Source organism: Macaca mulatta, chromosome 7, assembly GCF_049350105.2.
Source record: "Macaca mulatta isolate MMU2019108-1 chromosome 7, T2T-MMU8v2.0, whole genome shotgun sequence".
NCBI lineage: Eukaryota > Metazoa > Chordata > Mammalia > Primates > Cercopithecidae > Macaca > Macaca mulatta.
In genome coordinates this window covers 146,425,924-146,447,690 of record NC_133412.1, presented here as the reverse complement: position 1 = coordinate 146,447,690, position 21,767 = coordinate 146,425,924, and the positions used below count along the sequence as shown (strand labels likewise).

The 21,767-nt window shown below is 53.9% G+C and overlaps 1 protein-coding gene across 19 annotated transcripts in view; it reads right to left on the bottom strand.

Moving 5' to 3' along the window:
* Positions 1–350: 350 nt before the first annotated feature.
* PAPLN (papilin, proteoglycan like sulfated glycoprotein) overlaps positions 351–21,767 on the bottom strand; it is a 39,681-nt gene continuing 18,264 nt past the window's right edge. For 14 of the 19 annotated variants that reach the window (XM_077941349.1, XM_077941344.1, XM_077941338.1 and 11 more), the window contains 15 exons: positions 21,351–21,533; positions 21,031–21,172; positions 16,670–16,750; positions 16,202–16,457; positions 14,925–15,045; positions 14,463–14,601; positions 12,935–13,412; positions 11,985–12,122; positions 10,724–10,848; positions 10,342–10,480; positions 9,570–9,707; positions 8,453–8,580; positions 8,250–8,358; positions 6,351–6,517; positions 351–2,476 (listed from right to left, as the gene is read on the bottom strand). In XM_077941349.1, coding sequence (XP_077797475.1) covers positions 2,307–2,476; positions 6,351–6,517; positions 8,250–8,358; positions 8,453–8,580; positions 9,570–9,707; positions 10,342–10,480; positions 10,724–10,848; positions 11,985–12,122; positions 12,935–13,412; positions 14,463–14,601; positions 14,925–15,045; positions 16,202–16,457; positions 16,670–16,750; positions 21,031–21,172; positions 21,351–21,533 — 2,514 coding nt within the window. In that variant the 3' untranslated portion in view covers positions 351–2,306. Of the gene's footprint in view, positions 2,477–6,350; positions 6,518–8,249; positions 8,359–8,452; positions 8,581–9,569; positions 9,708–10,341; positions 10,513–10,723; positions 10,849–11,984; positions 12,123–12,934; positions 13,413–14,462; positions 14,602–14,924; positions 15,046–16,201; positions 16,458–16,669; positions 16,751–21,030; positions 21,173–21,350; positions 21,534–21,767 lie in introns of all 19 variants that reach the window. The other 5 variants (XR_013396433.1, XR_013396435.1, XR_013396434.1 and 2 more) reach the window with 3 other exon arrangements.

Here is a 21,767-nt window from a genome sequence, read left to right as displayed (position 1 = left end):
GTCTCAGCCGCACCCCAGGACTGGGGCAGTGCCTCTCAACCTGGGCTATGCAGTAGAATCACCTGAGGATACTGTTTCAAAATCCTAACGCCTGGCCTATATTCCAGACCAATTAAATCAAAATGTTAGTGGGGCAGCGGGGCCCCCCAGGTTGTGTTTTGGATTTTTTTAAGCTTGCAATATGGTAGAAAGTTGAGAACCACTGGCCTAGAATGAGTTTTACCTCTAATCTTAGCCCACTATTCTATGACTGGTTCTATTAGAACTAGTTAGCTGCTAGTTAACCTCAAACTTACCTTCTGACGTGTTTATACCAATAGGCCAAATTCTGGTTTAATTAAACTGGGGAGTCCAAGAAAGTGGCCTTTATTTTCCAATTTCTATAGCAAAACCAGCCATAAGTGAACATGGATGCTCTTCAGTATTTTTCCAGTATTAAATGAAAAAAGACCTCTGCCCCAGCCCACATTTCCTTTGTTGAATGAGTAGTAGCAGACTGAGAAGTGTCACTCACCCATGATGCGGTTTGTCCCTTTTCCAGCCAGTGTGTTGGTAATAAAAGTCACCCTTCAGAGCTTTGGTCCCTGTAATGCCTCTCTTTCCTGTGTCCAGGAATAACCTTTGCTACTAGGCAGTCCTCTGGAAAATTTGTAGACGGTTAAAGTGGAAAGGGACTTGGAAGCTCATAGAATCCATGCTGCTTTTTTTAGCATCAAGGAATTAGAGGTCCTGAGAGATGAAGAATGTTGTCTTCCAACTCAAACCATTTCTGAAACCATTTCCCTGTTACTGCATTGCCCACCACCCTTCCCCATTCGTATCCTCATCTTGCTAATGCTGTTTTTAATGACAGTCTGATTTTTCTCTGGCAGCAAACATTTTGCTTCACAGATTCCTACTTAAGGAAGAGAGGGGTTCCTCATTGTCACTGTACAGAGCAGGCTGGTCAGCTTTATACAGGTGCAGGTGAACCTTCACAGCCAGATTTGCATGTTGGCCTCAGGAGGGCTTCAAGGTCCAACATCTCGATGACGTAAGGAGCTTTTCTAGTTCTTTCATGCTCAGATAACAGTGCTAACTGCTGCTGTCTCATCAGAAATCCCTGTTTGAGGTCTTACATCTATTCCATTTTGCCAACAAGGGTTATGCAGTTAACCCTCTGCACCGGATTTAGAGCTGACTGAGGCACTGCCTAGAAGGGTGAGTGAGACTAGAGCAAGGAACCACGGCTGGTTGTAGCACAGAATACTTCCCTGATACAGCAAGAGTTAGCATGCCCCTTAAAAAACAGGTGTTAACTTTGAAATCATTACACATCTCCCTGTCCAGCTTTAAATTAAGTGGAGCCCTGACAGCTAACTTTAAAACACACTGATGGGCCGGGCACAGTGGCTCATGCCTGTAATCCCAGCACTGTGGGAGGCCGAGATGGGTGGATCACCCGAGGTCGGGAGTTCAAGACCAGCCTGACCAACATGGAGAAACCCCATCTCTACTAAAAATACAAAATTAGCCAGGCATAGTGGCACATGCCTGTAATCCCAGCTACTCGGGAGGCTGAGGCAGGAGAATCTCTTGAACCCAGGAAGCAGAGGTTGCGGTGAGCCAAGATCGCACCATTGTACTCCAGCCTGGGCAAGAAGAGTGAAACTCTGTCTCAAAAAAAAAAAAAATTAAAAATCAAAAAATGTATTGATGGCTGGGCATGTTGGCTCATGCCTGTAATCCCAGCACTTTGGGAGGCTGAGGTGGGCAGATCATCTGAGGTCAGAAGTTCGAGACCACCCTGGCCAACATGGTGAAACCCTGTCTCTACTAAAAACACAAAAATTACCCAGGCGTGGTGGTAGGCATCTGTAATCCCAGCTACTCAGAAGGCTGACACAGGTGAATCACGAATCCAGGAGGCGGAGGTTGCAGTGAGCTGAGATTATGCCATTGCACTCCAGCCTGGGCAACGAGAGTGAAACTCAGTCTCAAAAAACAAACAAAGGCATTGAACTATTCCTGTGTAACAGAAATTATAAAGGGAAGCTGTAAAGTAAAGGTTATTCTTATCCAAACAGATTGCTCTTCTTGACAGCAGCCTGTGGTTATGTCAGAGATGTAAACACTGCTGAAGGCTACAGAGGGAAGCTGGTACTGGCTGCTGTTGTGGCTAAATACTGGGTGGGTTTTTGAAAGAGCCAATGTATTCCAGAAGATAACTCCCTTTGCCAGCCAGAGAGAGGAAGCCAAGAGTCCATCTTCCTTTCTTCCCAGCTCTATGAACTATTTTGGACTGGGGCTGGAACTAGCCTTCATCCCTACTGCCAGATGGGCTGAGCGTGAGGCTGGAAACGTGAACAGCTGGCACAGCAGAAGCTGGAGTAATACTCGTTGCCACAGAGCTGGGCCTGTAGGATCAAATCACAGTTGGCCAGCTCTGGCTGGTCGATGCACTCTCTGCCAGGGTCCCTGGGCTGGGTGGTGGGTGCTGCAGAAAAACGGGGGAAAGAGAAGGTGGTGAGGAAGCTCTGTGTATGCTGAAAATTCTCACCTGCCATTTCATTTCCTCAAAGGAACACAGCATTGTAACTGCCAGATTCAAAATGAAGTGCACTTACCCTGTAACCTTTTAACAACCATACGTACAAACTCTATGAGGGATGATGATTTCTACCTGTTTTTTGACCTCACTTCAACACGCAGTGGTCCTCCCGTTATTATTTGTGGCCTCAGCCCAGTGAACAGCTCTTCCTAGACTCCCAAATATTTATTGACTGGATGATTAAACATCTCTTGAAGTTAACTCCTTATTTTTGAGACCTGAATTACTAAATGACAACTGGTTTGGCCTCTGGATTGGGAGAGCAGGTAGGATCAGCCCCAAGTAAAATTTTGAGTTAGCAAGAGCTCTTTTCCCTTTCTCTGCTGGGTTCCTCCAACCATCAAAGTTTTGTCCCTTCAATATCACCAGCTTATCTTAGTCACCTGGGTCCTCATCATTCCAGTTTTTCACTTTCCCCAGAGGAAGCAATGCATATTAGACAAGGTAATAGGAAAACAGTCCTTTTAACGGTGGCTCTAATGCTATACTGAGAACAAAGCCCTTATTTTATCTCCCTCTGTACTTACTAGGAACATCTATATCTCATAACTCCCTATTAAGTGTTTCATTCAGCTGGGTGTGATGGCTCATGCCTGTAATCCCAGCACTTTGTGAGGCCAAGGCGGGCAGATCACAAGGTCAGGAGTTTGAGACCACCCTGGTCAATATGGTGAAACCCCGTCTCTACTAAAAATGCAAAAATTAGCCAGGCATGGTGGCGTACCCCTGTATTCCCAGCTACTCGGGAGGCTGAGGCAGAAGAATTGCTTGAACCCCAGAGGCAGAGGTTGCAGTGAGCTGAGACCACACCACTGCACTCCAGCCTGGGTGACAGAGCAAGACTGTCTCAAAAAAAAAAAAAAAAAAAAAAAAAAAAAAAAAAAAAGTTTCATTCTACTGCTTCATCTCTCTTCTGAAAGGAGTTCTTAAAACTCAGCTGACTTAGACCAGAGCAGTATCTTCCCTAAAGTCAGACCTCAGGCAGCCAGAGAAAGCTTATCTTTCTCCTCTCTCCCCTTGTTTCCTCACAAAATACCGCTAAAAGACTGTACCTAGCAGCAAACAACCTTACAAAGGTTTGGTATGTTGGTATAACCAGAATATTACCTACCTAAGTTTACATAGATAACAAAGCCATTAATGCATATTGTTTCTAAAAATCTAACTTTGGTATCAACTCTGTCTGAGCTGGTACAGCCCAAGACCTATCATAGAGGGAACTCAGCATAGTGATTAAACACACCAGCTCTGGACCCAGACTGCCTGGGCTCAATCTGGGCTCTGCCACTTACCAGCTGGGTAACTCTGGGCAAGTTGCTTAAGCCCTTTATGCACATTTCTTCATCTGTGAAATGGGACTAATAATAGCACCTACTTCACAGTGAGGTTGAGAAGTCCTCCCAGTAGAGCTATGTCCCTTTTACCTCAGCCTGACTACCCCAAGACCTCCTACCCTGGTGCTAACACTGAAATTCAATGTGCCACCCAACCACGAGTAGGGCAGGGTTAGGCAGCCTCACGCCATGTGACCCAACAAAAAATGAACAGGTGAGAGCAGCCAGCAGAGGACCGGAAGACAGTGGCCAGACTGAGGCCATGTCTGTCTCATTGGGCACACATCTCAGGTCATTTCAGCTTGGTGACCAGGTATCAGGCAAGTTTCTCTTTTTTTTTTTCCATATAATCCCATCTGGAGCTCATCGCAAACATAATGTCTAGATCCTCTTAACAGTTCTCTCACTGTGAATACTTCAGCAAATCCAAATTGCCTGTAAGATGCATTATTTTTGTACCAAGAAAATAACACTGCCAATGAAATGACACAATTCTGATACCATCAATTAGGATGCAGACCAACTTCAGAGATGTGAAAAGATGTGAAATCTGCATTTTGCTTTGTCTCAGAGCCTTGATTTGGTTATTATGTAGACAAGGTCAACCTTCTGGACATGATGCAGGTGAAAAGTAGTCCCTGGAGTGTGGTGCTTCTGCCAAGGTTACTCCATCATTGTGCAGGCAGGCACTTAGTCACCAAGTATCTGAGTGTTGCCGCTCTTGTAGCCCAGCAAGCAGGAGGGAATGGAGGGAAGATCGGGCTGTAACGCTCCCGCTCACCAAGCTGCGAGCGGCGGGAACATTTGCCCCTGTAACACCCCCTTGGGGCTCCGCGGTTGCTGGCATCTCCGAGTGCGCCACCCTGTTCTCCTTGTCTATACGTCAGCACCCAGCGCGGAGCCGCCACGGGCGTGGATCCGGGCAGGTAGCGCCAGCGGAGCACAGCCTGCGGGGCCGAGTGGGCGGAGCAAGACCGTGGGCCGAGCGAGGCCCGGGACAGAGGTCCAGGCGGCGGGCTGGCGAAGCGGCAGGAAGGAACCCTGTAACCCTCCCTCCCGCTCGAGCAACAAGTGAGAAGCCGCTGGGTACCGTTTCCTGCCACAACACTAGCACCTAGTGATGCCAAGCACTGAGCTGGGCCCTGGGGAGGCAAATCCCAACTGCTGCCTAAAGAGAACATAGACAGGAAGCCAACAAGTCAGTCTCACTCACAAAGCAACATTTCAGCCACATTCAACTTCTAGTACTGGCCAGTCTCCACCCTCAGCCTGGCAGCCAGGAGGCAGCCAGGCCTGCCCCTCTTAGTGTAGCCATGCTCCTGGCATGGCGCTACAGGCCTGATTGTCAGGAATGCCCAGACGACCAGGCAGGAAGGGCCCTGGCACACTCCACCAAGGCCTGTATCAGGCCTGTGAGAACTGGCAGCTTGGCCCGAGGTACCACTCTGTCTTCAGTCCCTCAGTGAACAAAAACCAAGGACACAAGGAAGCACAGGCTGGGGGGTGAGCAAAGCCCTTTCCCCCTTTCCCTCTTGCTGATTTAAACATCTCTCTTGTAAGTATGAACACTGAGCCACAGTCTGTTTCATCAGTTCTGATGTGGACTTATTTTCACATCTCTCAAGTTGGTCTGCATCCTAACTGATGGTATCAGAATTGTGTCATTTCATTGGCAGTATTTTTTTCTTGGTACAAAAGTAATGCATCTTACAGGCAATTTGGATTTGTTGAAGTATGATAGAGTAGTAGCTAGAGGAGGTAAGGCTACAATATCAAATATCAAATGATGCAAGTAAGAGGCCACTTAGGTACAAGTATAGTAATTTCGTGGGGGAAAAAAAACATGGGGAGTCAAAAGACAGGAGCTCTAGTCCCAGGTGGGCCTCATTTGCTGTGTGACCAGTGGAAACACCACTTATGCTCTCTGCATACCTGTCTCATTTGTAAAATAGTGGTGATAATCCCTGCCTTTTCCTTTCTGGGTTATATGGTCAAATGGCCATAAAGGCACTTTTCAGTCACAGAACCACCTTTTTGCCACCCTGATTACAGTGGACAGATTTTAAGTGGTCTGCCTTAAGTTTTAAGTTTTATAATGAAATTCCAGGCAGCCATATGTCTCAAAATCGGTGAGTCTGAATGTCCTGCATGCATTAATGTCTATTAAGCTATCTCCTGGGGCCCAGCAGAACATCATTTCCTTCATCTCCATTACAACCGTCTCAGGTGGTAGAGCAGTCCCACTGTAGAGAGTAGGAAAATGAGGCTCAGGAAGGTAAGCCCCTTGCCCCAAGTCACACTACCAGCAACTGGCAGGGTGAGCCAGGATTCAAACCAGAGTCCCTCAGACTGCAGAACCAGCCCTCGAGAACCAGTAAATATACAGGGGAATGCCCTTCCCATCCCCAGATATAGACCTTTCCTACCTGGTGAGACCACCTTCACCTCGGTGCTGCGGCTGACTGCCTGACTCCCCTGGTAGGCGCTGCATGTGTAGGAGCCCTCATCCCTGACCCGCAAGTTGTAGATGAGCAGTGTGCCATCTGGGGACTGGTGGACACGGTGGCCGTCAGCCTGCACAGGTAGCCCATTCCTGGAGGAGAGAGGACACTGGGAGAGCTATCAAGGGCCTCCGGAGGCCTGGGAGACAGAGGGAAGAGGTAATCAAAGGCCATTCTAGAGTCAACCATTCCCACCCCTTGAGGGCAAAGAGGTGGAGGAGAGGGAGAAATAAAAAATGACCAAGGTTTCTAGCTTAAGCGGGTTACTGGGTGACGGTGGTGCCCCTCCAACCTTGGGCGATCCAAGGCTGGGATGAATGGTGAGGTTATTTTCTGCTATTTCAAATTTGAGGTGCCTGTGAGATAGCAGGAGGCCTCAGATTTGAAGTGTGGAGCTCAAGAGTCCAGACCCAGATAGTGTGTCAGCATCGCACTGACTCAGCAAAGTGCATGTCTATGAGGTGATCCAAGTCACACAGGAAGAAACCAAGGACAGGCCCTGAGGCACATCAGAAGACAGTGGTTCCTGGAGCCAAGGGAAGGGAGAATTTCAAGAAGGAGCATACGGCAAGCAGAACAACACTACAGGTCACGTAAAGACTGCCAGGTGTCCAGTGGAGTTAGGGAAAGAGGCAGTGACCTTGGCCAGGAGAGTGTCCTGGAGCAGGGGCTGATGTGCGGCCCCACTGCAGGCCCTGAGAAGTGAGTAGGGAGATGAACAGGCAGAGGCAATCAACATGGACAGCTGTAAAGGGGACACTGTGTCAGCGTAGGGTCTGCAGGAACATAGAGGCTCAATGGAAGGTGGTTGTGAAGAGGGGAGTTCTATGCATGTTTGCTGCTGGAAAGATCCAGGAGAGGCCAGTGTGGAGAGGCAGGCCTGACAAGCTGATCAGGGGACGGCTGGACTGAGCACACCAGTGGGGAAACCTCTAGCAGCTCCCACTGCCTTCCCTGGGCTCGAGGCCACACAAGACACAGATGCCCTCTGCAACCCCATCACCTCTCCTGGCCAGTGCATTGGCCGGTTCCCATCCTGGTGTCCTCTCTCAGTGTCCACCTTTGGCACTTGCTGCTTCCTTTACCAAGAACATCCTTTGCCATCCTTAGCTATTACAGTGCAGCCAGAGTCATTTCCTGGCCCCCCCTTCCTTGACACTCCTCTGTGCACAGAGGGCACTTACAGCAAAACACATCTGGAGCTCCTGGGATGCTGGGCCATCTGCCTGGGAGTACCCTGGGGCTCAGGTGACCCCAGGATTCCCAGAACCTAGCCTAGTCCTGACACATTACAGGGAGGGAGGGAGGGGGCAAAAAATGTCTACTAAATGAATGGACAAATATAAAACCGATTGATCTGGGGTAAAAGACCACTGAAGTCCCCAAAGCTGAGTGTAGTCCAATGGTTCACAGCCCCAGGAGAGATTTTGCCACGAGGGGACATTTGGCAGTGGGTCTGGAGACATTCTTTATTGTCATGACTTTGGGGAGGGTGCTCCTGGCATCTAGTGGGTAGATGCCCTGGATGCTGCTAAACATCCTGCAAAGCACAGGACAGCCCTCAGCAACCAAAACTTACCAGCTCCAAACTGTCAGTGGTGTTGAGGTTAGGAAACCCTAGTGTAGCCCAACCAGCAGAGAGCCAGTGGCCCTACAGAGCTTCGCTCTGTAGGGATGAGGGTGCTGCAGCCCTGTCCCCTGGCACCAGGCCTGGAAGCCGGAATGGAAGCAATGGTGACACTGACATCCCTGGCAGAAAGGCAGACATCCACACCGGAGGTTGTGAAGTCTGGGGGTGGGGACGGCTTGGAATAGAGCCTTTACCTGGACCACCGAATGTTCACACTTTCTCCTGCTACCACACACAACAGCCTGGCGGTGTCACCTTCTGCCACTGTCACAGTAGGGGGCAGTCCTGAGATTGTCAGCTCCCCTGGGCACAAGGACAAGTCATTGTCAGCCACTATGAAGATCCTGCCCTACCCATGCCACCTGACCTCAAAGGCCACTCAGGACTGCCACTTTACCCAGAACTCTGAGCTGGACCCATCGCTGGTCTCGGTCCCGCCCATTGGAAGCAACACAGGTATAGAAGCCGCCATCTTCTACAGCCACTCGGCTGATGACCAGGGAGCCATCAGGCTGCAGCTGGTGTCTGGGAACCAAGTACAGCCAGTTGGCTCCAGCCCAAGGAGCCTCCCCTCTCCTCCAGCTCTGTCCATCGAGCATGGGGTCAGGGAGGGAACACAAGGTCTTCCAGGTCCCTGGTGAGAGGCTAAACATCCCCTAGTGTTTGGTGGGGTCTGATGAAAGGACCATTTGGCCTCAGACTTTACACCTGCAGCTGCTGGTGCTTTCAGTGGTGTGATCTCGGTTCACTGCAACCTCTGCCACCCGAGTTCAAGCAATTCTGCCTCAGCCTCCCGAGTAGCTGGGACTACAGGCATGTGCCACCACGCCTGGCTATTTTTGTATTTTTAGTAGAGATGGGGTTTCAGCATCTTGGCCAGGCTGGTCTTGAACTCCTGACCTCATGATCCACCCATCTCGGCCTCCCAAAGTACTGGGATTACAGGTGTGAGCCACTGCGCCCGGCCGAAAATGTCTGGCCTTTAAGCTTCGCAATATAAACCATTTCAAGTTTTCTGAAACAAAATTTCGATTTGGGTTTCTAGTTTTTGCTATACTCATTTAGTGGGCTCAAATACTGGTTCTGCTGCTTATAAGCTGTGTGATGTTAAGCTTCTGTGTGTAAAATGGGGGAAAAACAGCACCTGATCAATATGGCTTTTTTGCAGGTCACGTGATAGGAACAAGCCTCACACTCAGTGCCCGCTCAGTAAAGGGTAGCGATTGTGATTACAGCTGGGAACGTGTTCTGACTCCGTTTCCTCCTTCCGCCATCACCTCTGTTAACTGGCCTCTTATTTCTGTCCACTAACCACATTCTGGAAAGGCCCAGAGACTCAAATGTTAGCCAACCCAAGGAGCCCTTTGCCCAGCTGCTCCATCTCTCGAAAGGCCCTGGAGTCCGGCTGAGAACTGGCCATGACGATGCCCAGCAGCTCCCTTCCCCGGTGGCCTCCACAGGATAAGGTGGGGCTGGAGGCAGAATAGGAGGAAGGGGAGAGGAGTCAAATAAACCTGGGAGAAGAGACAGGCTGCCCATCTCTCTGCCACTCAATGGCTGGGGGCGGGAAGCCTTCGGCACGGCAGGTCATCCGGATCCGCTGACCTGGACTGGCGTCCACCACCCGGGGCTGGTTCTGGTCCAAACGCAGCCTGCCAAACGAGCAGCCCACAGCATGAGGGGCCCTTGCCGCTGCCCCCGCCCACTCCCATGGGGACCTCTGCACAAGCCTGGTGGCCCCTTCTCCCTCTCCAGCCAGATTCAGCTTCCTAAAATTCCCTGCCTTGTTCTGGTTAGAAACTCAATAACTACCTGGGGTGAAGTCTAAAGCTGCCTCCCCACCACCACCACTCCCTGCCCGTCCACCATGGCTGGCCAGACACACCCACCAGCCAGGATCCCCATCTGTCACCCCCCACCCTGCACACTTGCCACTAGGTCTCCGAGTTGGGCACCCCTCCGGTCCTCCACATCCCCCCTGTAAACTGAACCACTCCTCAAGGCCAGCTCAAGACGCTCCCCAAAGAAGCCGGCTCAGGCCCTCTAGCTCTGTGTGCCCTTCCCTTCCTCAGTTCCTGAGTCCTGAGCCTGTGGAACCGTTCCCAGAAGCTTCCTCCTCAACAGGTCCAGCTCCAGGAACCCTGTTTTTCTAGGCCTGGCCTCCTAGAGCCCTGAGCAGGGGCCAGCAAGGCCTGGTCACAGCAGACCTTCCCCTCCTCACCCACTGAGACCCCCGGCCCTGGCCCTGGCATGGGGGAGGGCAAGATGGCATTGCTGAGTTCTTACCTGTTTGCAGGCTGTGTGTGTGAAGAGGGGATGGCCCCCAGGGCCCCAGCAGCCCCCGCTTGGCCAAAGTCCTGACCTGGGTCCCTGGGCTGAGGGATGCGGCTCAGCTCAGCCTCAGACAGCACGGCCATGTCATTTCCTGTCATGAGGCCAGGAGAAACAAGGTGTGAGCTGTGGGGAAAAGGGAGTAGAAGGGAGGGTGGGCCATGAGACCTTGTGGAGAAATGAGGGCTACAGGGTGGTCCCTGCCAGCACAAGGAATTGACTCAGGGAGACACCCTGGGTCCCTCTAGCGTGAGGCAGCCCTCGCGTAGGCACCCCATCCTGGCCTTCCCACTCGGGCCCCTGAGAATGCACTGGTGGATGGGGTGGAGACAGAGACCTATGATGCGAAGCTGGATCTTCTGGGAGTCGTGGCCTGGCCGGGTGCTGCCACAGCTGTAGGTGCCCTCGTCCTCTGCCTGCAGGGGGTGGATGATCAGGGAGCCATCGGACTGCAGCCTGTGCCTGAGTGGGGTGGTGTGGGGATGAGCTCTGGGCTCCCAAAGTCAACAGTGAGTCTTCCCTCAGCCTCAGTGCTCCTGCCAGAGGAGATCAGAGTCCACAGGGCACCCTCCCACCCCAAGCGAGCCTGGGGGAATGCTTCAGGGGAGGCTGTCACACACACCTGTCAGAGGAGGTGGGGGAGCTGTCACACACACCTGTCAGAGGAGGTGGGGGAGCTGTCACACACACCTGTCAGAGGAGGTGGGGGAGCTGTCACACACACCTGTCAGAGGAGGTGGAGGGAGCTGTCACACACACCTGTCAGAGGAGGTGGGGGAGCTGTCACACACACCTGTCAGGGAAGGTGGGGTGGCTGTCACACACACCTGTCAGAGGAGGTGGGGGAGCTGTCACACACACCTGTCGGAGGAGGTGGAGGGAGCTGTCACACACACCTGTCGGAGGAGGTGGAGGGAGCTGTCACACACACCTGTCAGAGGAGGTGGAGGGAGCTGTCACACACACCTGTCAGAGGAGGTGGAGGGAGCTGTCACACACACCTGTCAGGGAAGGTGGGGTGGCTGTCACACCTGTCAGAGGAGGTGGGGGAGCTGTCACACACACCTGTCAGAGGAGGTGGGGGAGCTGTCACACACACCTGTCAGAGGAGGTGGGGGAGCTGTCACACACACCTGTCAGAGGAGGTCGGGGGGCTGTCACACACACCTGTCAGAGGAGGTGGGGGAGCTGTCACACACACCTGTCAGAGGAGGTGGGGGAGCTGTCACACACACCTGTCAGAGGAGGTCGGGGGGCTGTCACACACACCTGTCAGAGGAGGTGGAGGGAGCTGTCACACACACCTGTCAGAGGTGGTGGAGGAGCTGTCACACACACCTGTCAGAGGAGGTGGGGGAGCTGTCACACACACCTGTCAGAGGAGGTGGAGGGAGCTGTCACACACACCTGTCAGGGAAGGTGGGGTGGCTGTCACACCTGTCAGAGGAGGTGGGGGAGCTGTCACACACACCTGTCAGAGGAGGTGGAGGGAGCTGTCACACACACCTGTCAGAGGAGGTCGGGGGGCTGTCACACACCAGTCAGGGAAGGTAGGGGGCTGTCACACCTGTCAGAGGAGGTGGGGGACTGTCACCCACCTGTCAGAGGAGATGGGCTGGCCATCTTTCTGCCAGGCAGCCTGGGATTCCGGGGCAGTGTCGTCTGAACAGGAGAGCCGCACCAACTGCCCCAGGACTGCCTGCACCAAGGAGGGCTCCACACCTGCCAAGCTGATCCTGGAGAGGTGGGAAGATCTGCTGACTGGCGCGAGCGCCAGGACCAGAACCCCCTAAGCAGTGTGTTCCACGCAGACAGCTTGGGGCCCATCCTATCACAGGCACTTTTGGGGTTAGAGGGTCCCTATGGGAGGCAGAGCCCCAGAAGCCCATGGATTCAGGAATCCACCCTCCCCAACTTGCCCCCGGTGCCCCCATGCATTGCTGCCTCAACTTGTTCTTATAGCGGCAACAAGGTAGGTGCAAAGCCCGGGGGTGGGGAGAGGTCGGGAGGGATGGCACACACTGGGTTCACGTGGGGGCTAAACTACACGCTCGACCCATGTGGAACACAATGTTTTTAATTTTGTTTTTAACCTTCCCAAATCCCTCATTAATATGACCCAGTCCCAAGAGTCATCTTGACCAGAGCCCACACCTGTGATGTACACAGGGCAGGAGGTAATGCCACCATTTTACAGGTCAAGAAACTGAGGCTTGGAGAAGTTGGGTGACTTGCCAAAAGTCATGAAGCCAATAAGCTTTTCCGGCCAGACAGGCCCCAGGGTATACTGGTGAGCTCTGATGGAGAACCCCGGAGCCCCCATCTGTACAGATGTCTATTAGACATCAGAGTAGCCTCAAGTCTCTGAAGCCCCAGCTTCTCCATCCATAGAATGATGGCAACAAGGCCCACCAGGCAGGGCTCTCAGGAGAAACAGAAGTTAGGGATGGGGAGGGAGGGCCGGCTGACTTCAGGTTTTAGCTCCAACTGGCGCACTCTTGGCCTGGGTGTCCTAACCCCCCGTCTACCTGGGGAAGGTGGGCCTTACCTGTAGGAGGAGCTGTGGAAGGGTGGCGCTGGTGATCCGGCATCTCCACCCAGTCCAGGGGCCCTGGGCTCAAGCTCCTGCCCCCATGGCCATTCTCCAAAGGCCTGGGTGTGGGGGGCCTCCCCTTGCCCAGGCTGTTGGTCTTGCCGCCAGAGACCACCAGAAGGCCAGGGCTTTCTCTGCACCACAGCCCCTGTCCTGTGCTGGCTGGGTTCCTGCTCGCCTGCAGGACTGCTGCTGCCACCAACCGTGTGGGTGCTCCTTCCAGAAGCCCCAGGCTGGGGACGACGGGGCCCGTGGAGAGATCCCTGGCAGCTGCTCATGCACTCTTGCTCCGAGGCGAAGTTATTGGCATTGCCATGGCAGCCGCCATACCAGAAGCGGTTACATTGGCCCACAGAAGCAATGAAGTACCAGCGGGCAGCCCAGTCTGCACAAGAGCCATGGGCACTGGGCAACAGGCACCGCACAGGGTAGGCTGCGGGGCATGGGTGTGATGTATGTCACCGAGGTGCCCAGTACTAAGGCTGCACCCTCCATCCCCTCAGCCTCCGACTCAGGAAGCAGGCCTTTCCCCATTTATAAAGCGTGTCTACGCTGGCTGGGGGCCTGACCTGGCCCTGGGATGCAGGACACTTCCACCGGAGTCTGTCCACTGTGCAGACCTGCCCCAGGCTGGTGCCACAGCAGCCTTCACCCACAGAGCTAGAGCCTCTGGGAGGTCAGGGCCAGGGCCCCCTGGGCCAGCTCCCTTGGACCCTTGGCCTTTCCTGCCACCAGACCACCTGGAGTCACATGCAAAGTGAGCCCAGAAGGTGAACCTGCCTGCTTAGCTTGTGATAGGGACACAGGCCTGAGCCACCCAGGGCGTGTGAAGATGCCCAGGAAGGGCCTTCTCTTGTCCCCAGGATGCCGCACTGACTGGCCACTGAGCCCACCTCCAGCACCCAGCCTGCCATTCCAGCAGCCCTCGCCAGCATGGCCTGACCCACCTCTCCACATTCAGACATGACCACGGGTGCCTCCTGCGAGCCCTCACCACAGCCCTAGCCTGGCCTTTGAGGTCCTCGCAATGGTTCCCAGCAGCTCTACTCATTCATCCAGGGCTGCACCTCAAAGACCTCCCTGGCCCTACCCTCCCTCCAGCACTCAGCTCCTGCGACTCCACACACATTCCAGGCAGGGTCAGGGCACTCCTGCCCATCCCAGCACTAACTGCCCCGCACCGGCTCTGCCTCGAAGGGGCTGACTCCCAAGCATGAGACTGGCATCCCAGCCCCTTGGGATTCCCACCTCCCACCCTCCCCAGTTCCCAGAAGCAGCCAGACGGCCACAGGCTCAAACTGCTCGATGCAAGAACACCCTGGCACTGCTCTCTGGCCTGGCACCTAGCAGGTGTCAATCAACATTTGTGGAAGGAATGAATAACTGAGCCAGCAGGAAGGTCTTGGTTCTGGGTAGGGGCTGGAGGCATGGTGGGAGCAGAGTCTACCCATCGAGAAGGAGGAGAGGGGGCGGACCCACTCACCATGGCTGGGCTGGCCCACACAGCCTTCCCCAAGAGGACCAGCTGCAGCGGCCACGTTGTCATAGCAACAGCCAAACTGGGAGCCCCGGCACTCACTGGGCTCATTCTGCTGGGCCTGGGGCTGGTGGGTGTTGTGGACCTGGGGAGGAAACCCATGATTGGGAAGTGGGCAATGGATCTGGCCATTGTTGGGAACTCTGGGCTGCCATGGGGAGGATGGCAGGAAGGAGAGGCCAGAATCCCAGCCCAGGGGAGACCAGAGGCCAGGAGAATGTTGGATGAAACCCCTGATCCGCCCCAGGCCCATCTTTGAAGCCCGGTGCCCTCCAGAGGATGACCCAGGCCAGCAGGTTTGCAGGGACCTCCTTTCTCCGAGGCCAAAGCGGCAAAGATCCTGGGTCACAGTGACACTGAGCAGGCTCAGGGGCTGGCCTCCTCCCCTCCCACAGGCCAGACACTTACTGTAGAAGCCACTGCCCTTGACCTGGGCCTGCTCCTGGTGCTGTCACTGCCGTACAACTTTGTGCAGCCAGCGTGATGGGGCCCCTCAGCGACAGATACCCTGTCAGGGCAGCACCCGTACCTAGGCAGACATCACACAGCCCCTCACTGCCCAGCCTGTCCCCATGCTCCCTGCATCCCAAGACCCAGGCTCTGAGGCTCCCCATGGTGGGGGCTGACAGGGTGGGGACCCGGGCGGGAGAGGATGTGTCCCTATGTGCAGGGCAGGCCATTTTGTGTGCCGCAATCTCTGCCTACATTCACCGGCTCTTAGCAGCTACCAGGGAGGGCAGTCATAACACAATAAGCGGTGGCTGTGCCCCTCATCACTGGCAGAGCGTCAATTGCACAGCCCACAAAACCAAGAAGGGGGATGTTCATCCGAGTCTGACCAAATGTCAGTTCTCAGCGGGAGTTACAAAACAGAAGCAGACGGGAGACGGGGCACAAGAGGGGGTTCAAAGGAACCCACCATTTACTCCACACCCACCCACCAGGTGCCAGGAGGCAAGGTGAAAGGAGGGAGGGTGCCCGGCGCCCTCTCTGTGCCAGGCATACTGTGATGCACTTCACCCTCACGGGGGCTCCATCTTGACTGTCATCATTCCCAGTTCTCAGAAGAGGAACCAAGATCACAGAGGTTAAGTCACGTGGCCCAAGTCACCCAACACATAGCCGGCGAGTGTCTGAGCTGGGAACTGTCCCCAGGCCACTGGCCACAAAGTCTGGGTCCAGAAGCACCCAGTCTGAGACAGCACATTGGGGATGCGTTCAGGGCAGGCCATGGAAGGAGGAGAGGCAGAGGGAGGACACCTGCAGGAGTGGGATGACTCGGACCCAATCCATAAGGCAGGCGTGGCGGGGACTGTTACGAAGACTGTGAGGAGCTGGTCGGCCCTCGTCCAGCCTTTACCACAGGTTCCCTGAGCCTGGTTAGATCTGAGAGCTAGAATTGCACCTGGAGCCTTCTCGGAGTCTCCGGCTGTGTTTCCACAGGCTGACACTGCAGCAAGGTGGGGTTTGTGTCCCCACTCGGCACAGCAGGAGGCTCAGCCACAGGAAGCCAAGTCCCCAAGATCCCATGCTCAGGGCAGCGCAGGGAGGAAACCGTGGGCATCCTGCTCCTGAGCTGTGCACACCCACCCCAGCCCTCTTCTGACCAGAGATGTTGGCTCACCCACGGGGCCTCACCTTCCCTCTTTGATGGGGCAGGGGGAAGACCTGTCTCCAGCACCCACCTGCTCTGCTGACAGGAGACCCCAGGGCAGCCTTGCCACTGTGGCCCGAGAGACGCCGTGTGGCCATCGGGGCAGCACCCATGAGGACTGTGTCTGCAGTCATGGGGCCCTGAGCCCGACTGTAGGGGTCGCTGGTGTAGGGGCTGCTGCAGAGAGGGGGCAGGGCCCAGGGCTGACAGGTGGGTGCCTCGTTCTCCCCTGTGGTCACCCCCGGCTGAGGGGTGTTCCTGGGCTGCCCACCACTGGCCTCTGGAGTCTACAAAGAAGAGGAAGCAAAAGACACACAGTGCCTCCACCTGGCTCCTCCCCTCCACCCCTGACCACGCCGGACCCACCTTCCTCCGTCCCCTGGACCATTCTCCCCTCCACCATGGCTGCACCCAACTGTGGCCTCCACACCCCCACGGACCATCCACTCAGACACAAATACTACAGGGCTGTGAGTGGGGGATAGGACCAAGCTCTCACCCGAGGCAGAGGACTCCTGAGGGCCCAATGGCATTCGGGGGTTGCTGGCAGGGGTGTGCACATCCTGCATGCTGGGGACCTCTGCAGGGAGCCAGGAGGTCCATGCGGGATGGAAAGGGAGGAAGAGAGGATGGACCTCAGCTGTGGCCAACCCTGCCCAGCACTGGCTTCTACCCCACTGCCCAGGCAGGGCCCGGGAACCTGAGACAGCCCAAGGGGAGAACACCACCCGGGATTTCAAAAACCGCCCAGCCACTCTTCCAAAGTCTCCAGTCACATCGAAAATGCTCATCTTTTTTGAGACAGGGTCTCTGTCGCCCAGGCCGAGATGCAGTAGTGTGATCACAGCTCACTAAAGGCTCAACCTCCTGGGTTCAAGTGATCCTCCCACCTCAGCCCCTGAGTAGCTGGGACTACTATCTTTTTTTTTTTTTTGTAGCGATAGGGTCTTCCTATATTGCCCAGGCTTGTCTCAAACTCCTGGGCTCAAGTGATCCTCCTAACTCAGCCTCCCAAAATGCTGGGATTATAGGTGTGAGCCACTGCACCTGGCCAAAAATGCTAATCTTACATGTTCAGCAAAAAGTATCAGATATAAAATGTGCATGTGTTATGATCCCAGCTACATAAAACAAAAAACAGAACATACTTTAAAAGAAAAATTGGATGAAAGGCAAACAATCCAATTTTTAAAAGTGGGTAAAGAACTTACGCATTTCTCCAAAGATGATATGCAAATGGCCAACAAACACATAAAAAGATGCTCAACATCATTAGTCATCAGGGAAATGCAAATCAAAACCACAATGAGGTCCTGCTTCCTACCTACTGGGATGTCTAACATCAGAGATTGAAATAACGCACTAAATGCCACCAACCTGTACACTTTAAAAGGGCTAACTGAATGTTATGTAAATTTCACCTCCATAAAAAAATTCCATATTTTAAAAAATCGGATGAATAGACAAAGGGATAGAAAGAGACTAGATAATGAGCCAAGCATGGGCTCACACCTGTAATCCCAGCACTTTGGGAGGCCGAGGTGGGCAGATCACTTGAGGTCAGGAGTTCGAGACCAGCCTGGCCAACATGGTGAAACCCCGTCTCTACTGAAAATACAAAAGTTAGCTGGGTTCAGTAGCAGGCACCTATAATCCCAGCTACTCAGGAGGCTGACGCAGGAGAATCACTTGAGCCTGGGAGGCGGATGTTGCACTGAGCCGAGATCATGCCACTATGCTCCAGCCTGGGCAACAGAGTGAGACTAAGTCTCACAAAAAAAAAAAAAAAAAAAAAAAGACGACAATGACAAGAGACTAGATAATGAACACACAAGGCCGGGTACAGTGGCTCACACCTGTAATCTCAGCACTTTGGGAGGCCAAGGCGGGTGGATCATGAGGTCAGGAGATGGAGACCATCCTGGCTAACACGGTGAAACCCTGTCTCTACTAAAAATACAAAAAATTAGCTGGGCGTGGTTGTGGGCACCTGTAGTCCCAGCTACTCAGGAGGCTGAGGCAGGAGAATGGGGTGAATCCAGGAGGTGGGGTTTGCAGTGAGCCAAGATCGCGCCACTGCACTCCAGCCTCGGCAACAGAGCCAGACTCTGTCTCAAAAAAAAAAAAAAAAAAAAAAAAAAACCCACAAATATAGCAAAATATTAGTTGTGGAACTCACTGACACAGTGTGTGCGTGGCTGCTGACTATGCATTCTTTCAACTCTTTGGTATGTTTAAAGTTTTTATCATGGTGTCCAACTTGTAAATTTACAAAAAATCATTGTGCCATTAGAATGGGTGGGTTTTATGGTATATGGATTTATTTAAACAACATCCCTAAATTTTTCAAAAAGATTTTTCATGACAAAATACTGTCGGAAAATGCAAATGGATAAGTAGATAAAATTAGGACAATACGAATGTTTTTTTAATGCTACATAAGAGAAAACCTGTAGGACCATCCCCCAAAATCATGCTCATCGCGAAAGCTGCTATGAGTGCTTGGGAGGCAGGGTGCCCTTCCCTTCTATTTGTGTGCTTCAAATTTTCCAAAATAAGCAGATTACTATATAATGGAAGAAAGGTATAAAGAATAAAATAAGTGGGTCAGGCACAGTGGCTCACACCTGTAATCCCAGCACTTTGAGAGGCTAAGGTGAGAGGATTGCCTGAGCCCAGGAGATCAAGACCGGCCTGGACAACATAACAAGAGCCCATCTCAACAAAAAATCAAAAAATTAGCTGGGCGTGGTGGCCTGCACCTGTGGTCTCAGCTTCACAGGAGGCTGATGTGGGAGGATCCCTTGAGCCCAGAAGGTGGAGGCTGCAGTGAGCTATAATTGTACCATGCACTGCAGCCTGGGCAACAGAGACCCTGTCTCAAAATAATAATAAAGTAAGTGAATATTCCATTCCCACATGGACTACATCTTGCCAAAATCCCTAGAAATATTTATCTATCTATCTATCTTTTTATTTCTGAGATAGATTCTCGCTCTGTCTCCCAGGCTGGAGTACAGGGGCACGACCTCTGCTCACTGCAACTTCCACCTCCCAGGTTCAAGTGATTCTTGAGCCTCAGCCTCCTGAGTAGCTGGGACTACAGGTGCCCGCCACCACGCCCGGCTAATTTTTGTATTTTTAGTAGAAATGGGGTTTCGCCATGTTGATCAGGTTGGTCCTGAACTCCTGGGCTCAAGTGATCCACCTGCCTCGGCCTCCCAAAGTGCTGGGATTACAGGCGTGAGCAGTTGCACCCAGCCCCCAGGAATATTTAAAACAATGATAATTTGGGGTTGGAAGACTCCAATAAATATGTGGTGAAATCTATTTTTTTTTTTTTTTTGAGATGGAGTCTCACTCTTGTTGCCCAGGCTGGAGTGCAATTGTGTGATCTCAGCTCACTGCAACCTCCGCCTCCCAAGTTCAAGCAATTCTCCTGCCTCAGCTTCCTGAGTAGCTGGAATTACAGGCGCCCGCCACCACACCCAGCTAATTTTTTGTATTTTTAGTAGAGATGATGCTTCACAATGTTGGCGAGGCGGGTCTGGAACTCCTGGTTTCAAGCGATCCTCCCACCTCAGCCTCCCAGAGTGCTGGGATTACAGGCTGGGATTAAACTTCCCTGGCCTTTTCCTTCCTTTCTATGTGAGTCCTGCTAGTCGCTGCGACAGGCTTAAGATCACCTCTTTAGAAGCCAGCAAGGCCCTGGGGAACAGACTGGCTCCATGGAGATCTGAACCCCTGGGAGTCCAAGGCTCTCCTGCTGGTGAGCCCCAAGGGCCAGGCCCCAGCTGAGGCACCAGGAGCCCTCAGGATGGTCAGTGAGCCCGAGCTCCCCGCAAGGCCTCACCACCACTCCTTCCCACCCTCTGCTTAGCTAGCAAGCACCCCGTGTGGTCAGCCATTGTGCCGCATGAGCCACCACGGTCTGGAAAGTCACTCTTTTTAACCACTGTACAGACGGGCAAACTGAGAATCAGAGAGGTGGGGCACTGGCCTGAGGCCACATAACTGGTCAGCAATGGAGTGGATCGAAACTCAAGCCTGCTGGTGATGCTGAGGCCACTGGTTCTTAGCCACACCTGTCACATGTCTCATAGAAATTCTGCCTTCCTTCACCTCAAGGTCCCTACGGCTCAGAGAGTTCCCATCACGAGTGAGTCAAGGCCAAACATGCCTCTCTGCAGTATTGGGAGGCCACCCCTCCACCCCCATCCCGGCTCAGCCACCACCCACATCCTTCCTCCATGTGGCATCCTCACGCCAAGCAAACGCCGGCCTCAGTGCCCTTTCTCCAGCAGGCCCTCCTGCCTGTGAGGCTCCCTTCACAGTGGGACGGGGATGAAGGGAAGAAGACAGAGGCAGAAGTGGCATGTGGAGACACTCCTTCCTGGACTGCTTCCCTCCCTCAGCACACAGTCAGTCACTCAGTCATTCAACAAACATTCACTGAGTACCTAACCGTGTCAGGTAAGTTCTATGGGGGTATAGAGAGGCATATGGAAGCTGGGGACCCAGTCCTCAAGAAGTTTATAGTGGGTAGGTCTGACAAGCCGTATACAACCACAGCAGCACAAGGAAACGAATCTAAGAGTCCCACAGAAATGACAGCATGCTATGGGGGCCGGAGGGGCAGGGGGCGAGCCACTGCTGAGTGGAGGAACGCAGGGCTGCCTCGTGGGCTGCACACCAGGCGGGCCTTACAGATGGCAAAGGGTTCAGCGGGGGAGACGTGGGAGAAGTGGGGTCCAGAGGGATGACAGTGCAGGCAGAGGCCCCGAGGCAGCACATGCTTGTGGGTTCACAGCCAGTGGGAGAGAGGTCGGGCCAGGCTCCTCCCTGCCCTCCTGTCCTTACCCTGGGGGAGATGACAGGGCTGCGTGTTACAAGGCTCCACATCCACAGGCTTGGAGTGCTGCAGGCTCCCGCAGTGGCTGGGCGGCCCAATGGCACAGATGACCTGTCGCCTCCGAGTGCCCGAGCTGCAGCTCTTGGAGCACTGAGGCCCAGGGGTGGGAGAGAGAGACCCTAAGGGTGAGGCTAGGGGTGGGGACCCACATGGAGACAGGCAGGGGAAGGTGCGCAGTGGCCCGTGTTAGGTCCAAGGACGGCGCTCGTGTGCAGCCACCTGCTGGAGGCCAGGCTCAGGTAGCAGGTGTGGGGTGGAGAGCGCTCACCAGACCCCAGGCGCCGACATGCCAGGCCTGGTCCCTGAGGAGGGGGCAGTCCTCATGCACGCAGGGCTCGCTGAGAGGTGGCCGGTCTTCCAAGGAGCACGCTGCAGTTTGGAGCAAAGAACCCCCATGACCCCGGCAAGTCACGCTCCGCCTCCGGACGCCAACGCCACAGCTGACAGAGCACTGCAAGGACAAGGCTGTCAGCAGGAGCTCGGCCCTGCCCTGAGGAGCCATGCCAGGTCGGACAGCTAGCAGCCCACCAGCCTGGCATGGAGGCAGATAGCACCCACTACCCATGTCCTTCCCAGGCCCAGAGAGGCTGAGTCACTCCCCTGAGGTCACACAGCCTGAACCATGGCTACTGACAACAGACTGAGGGTGTCACCCATTTATATTTTCCACCTGTTTGCAACTTAA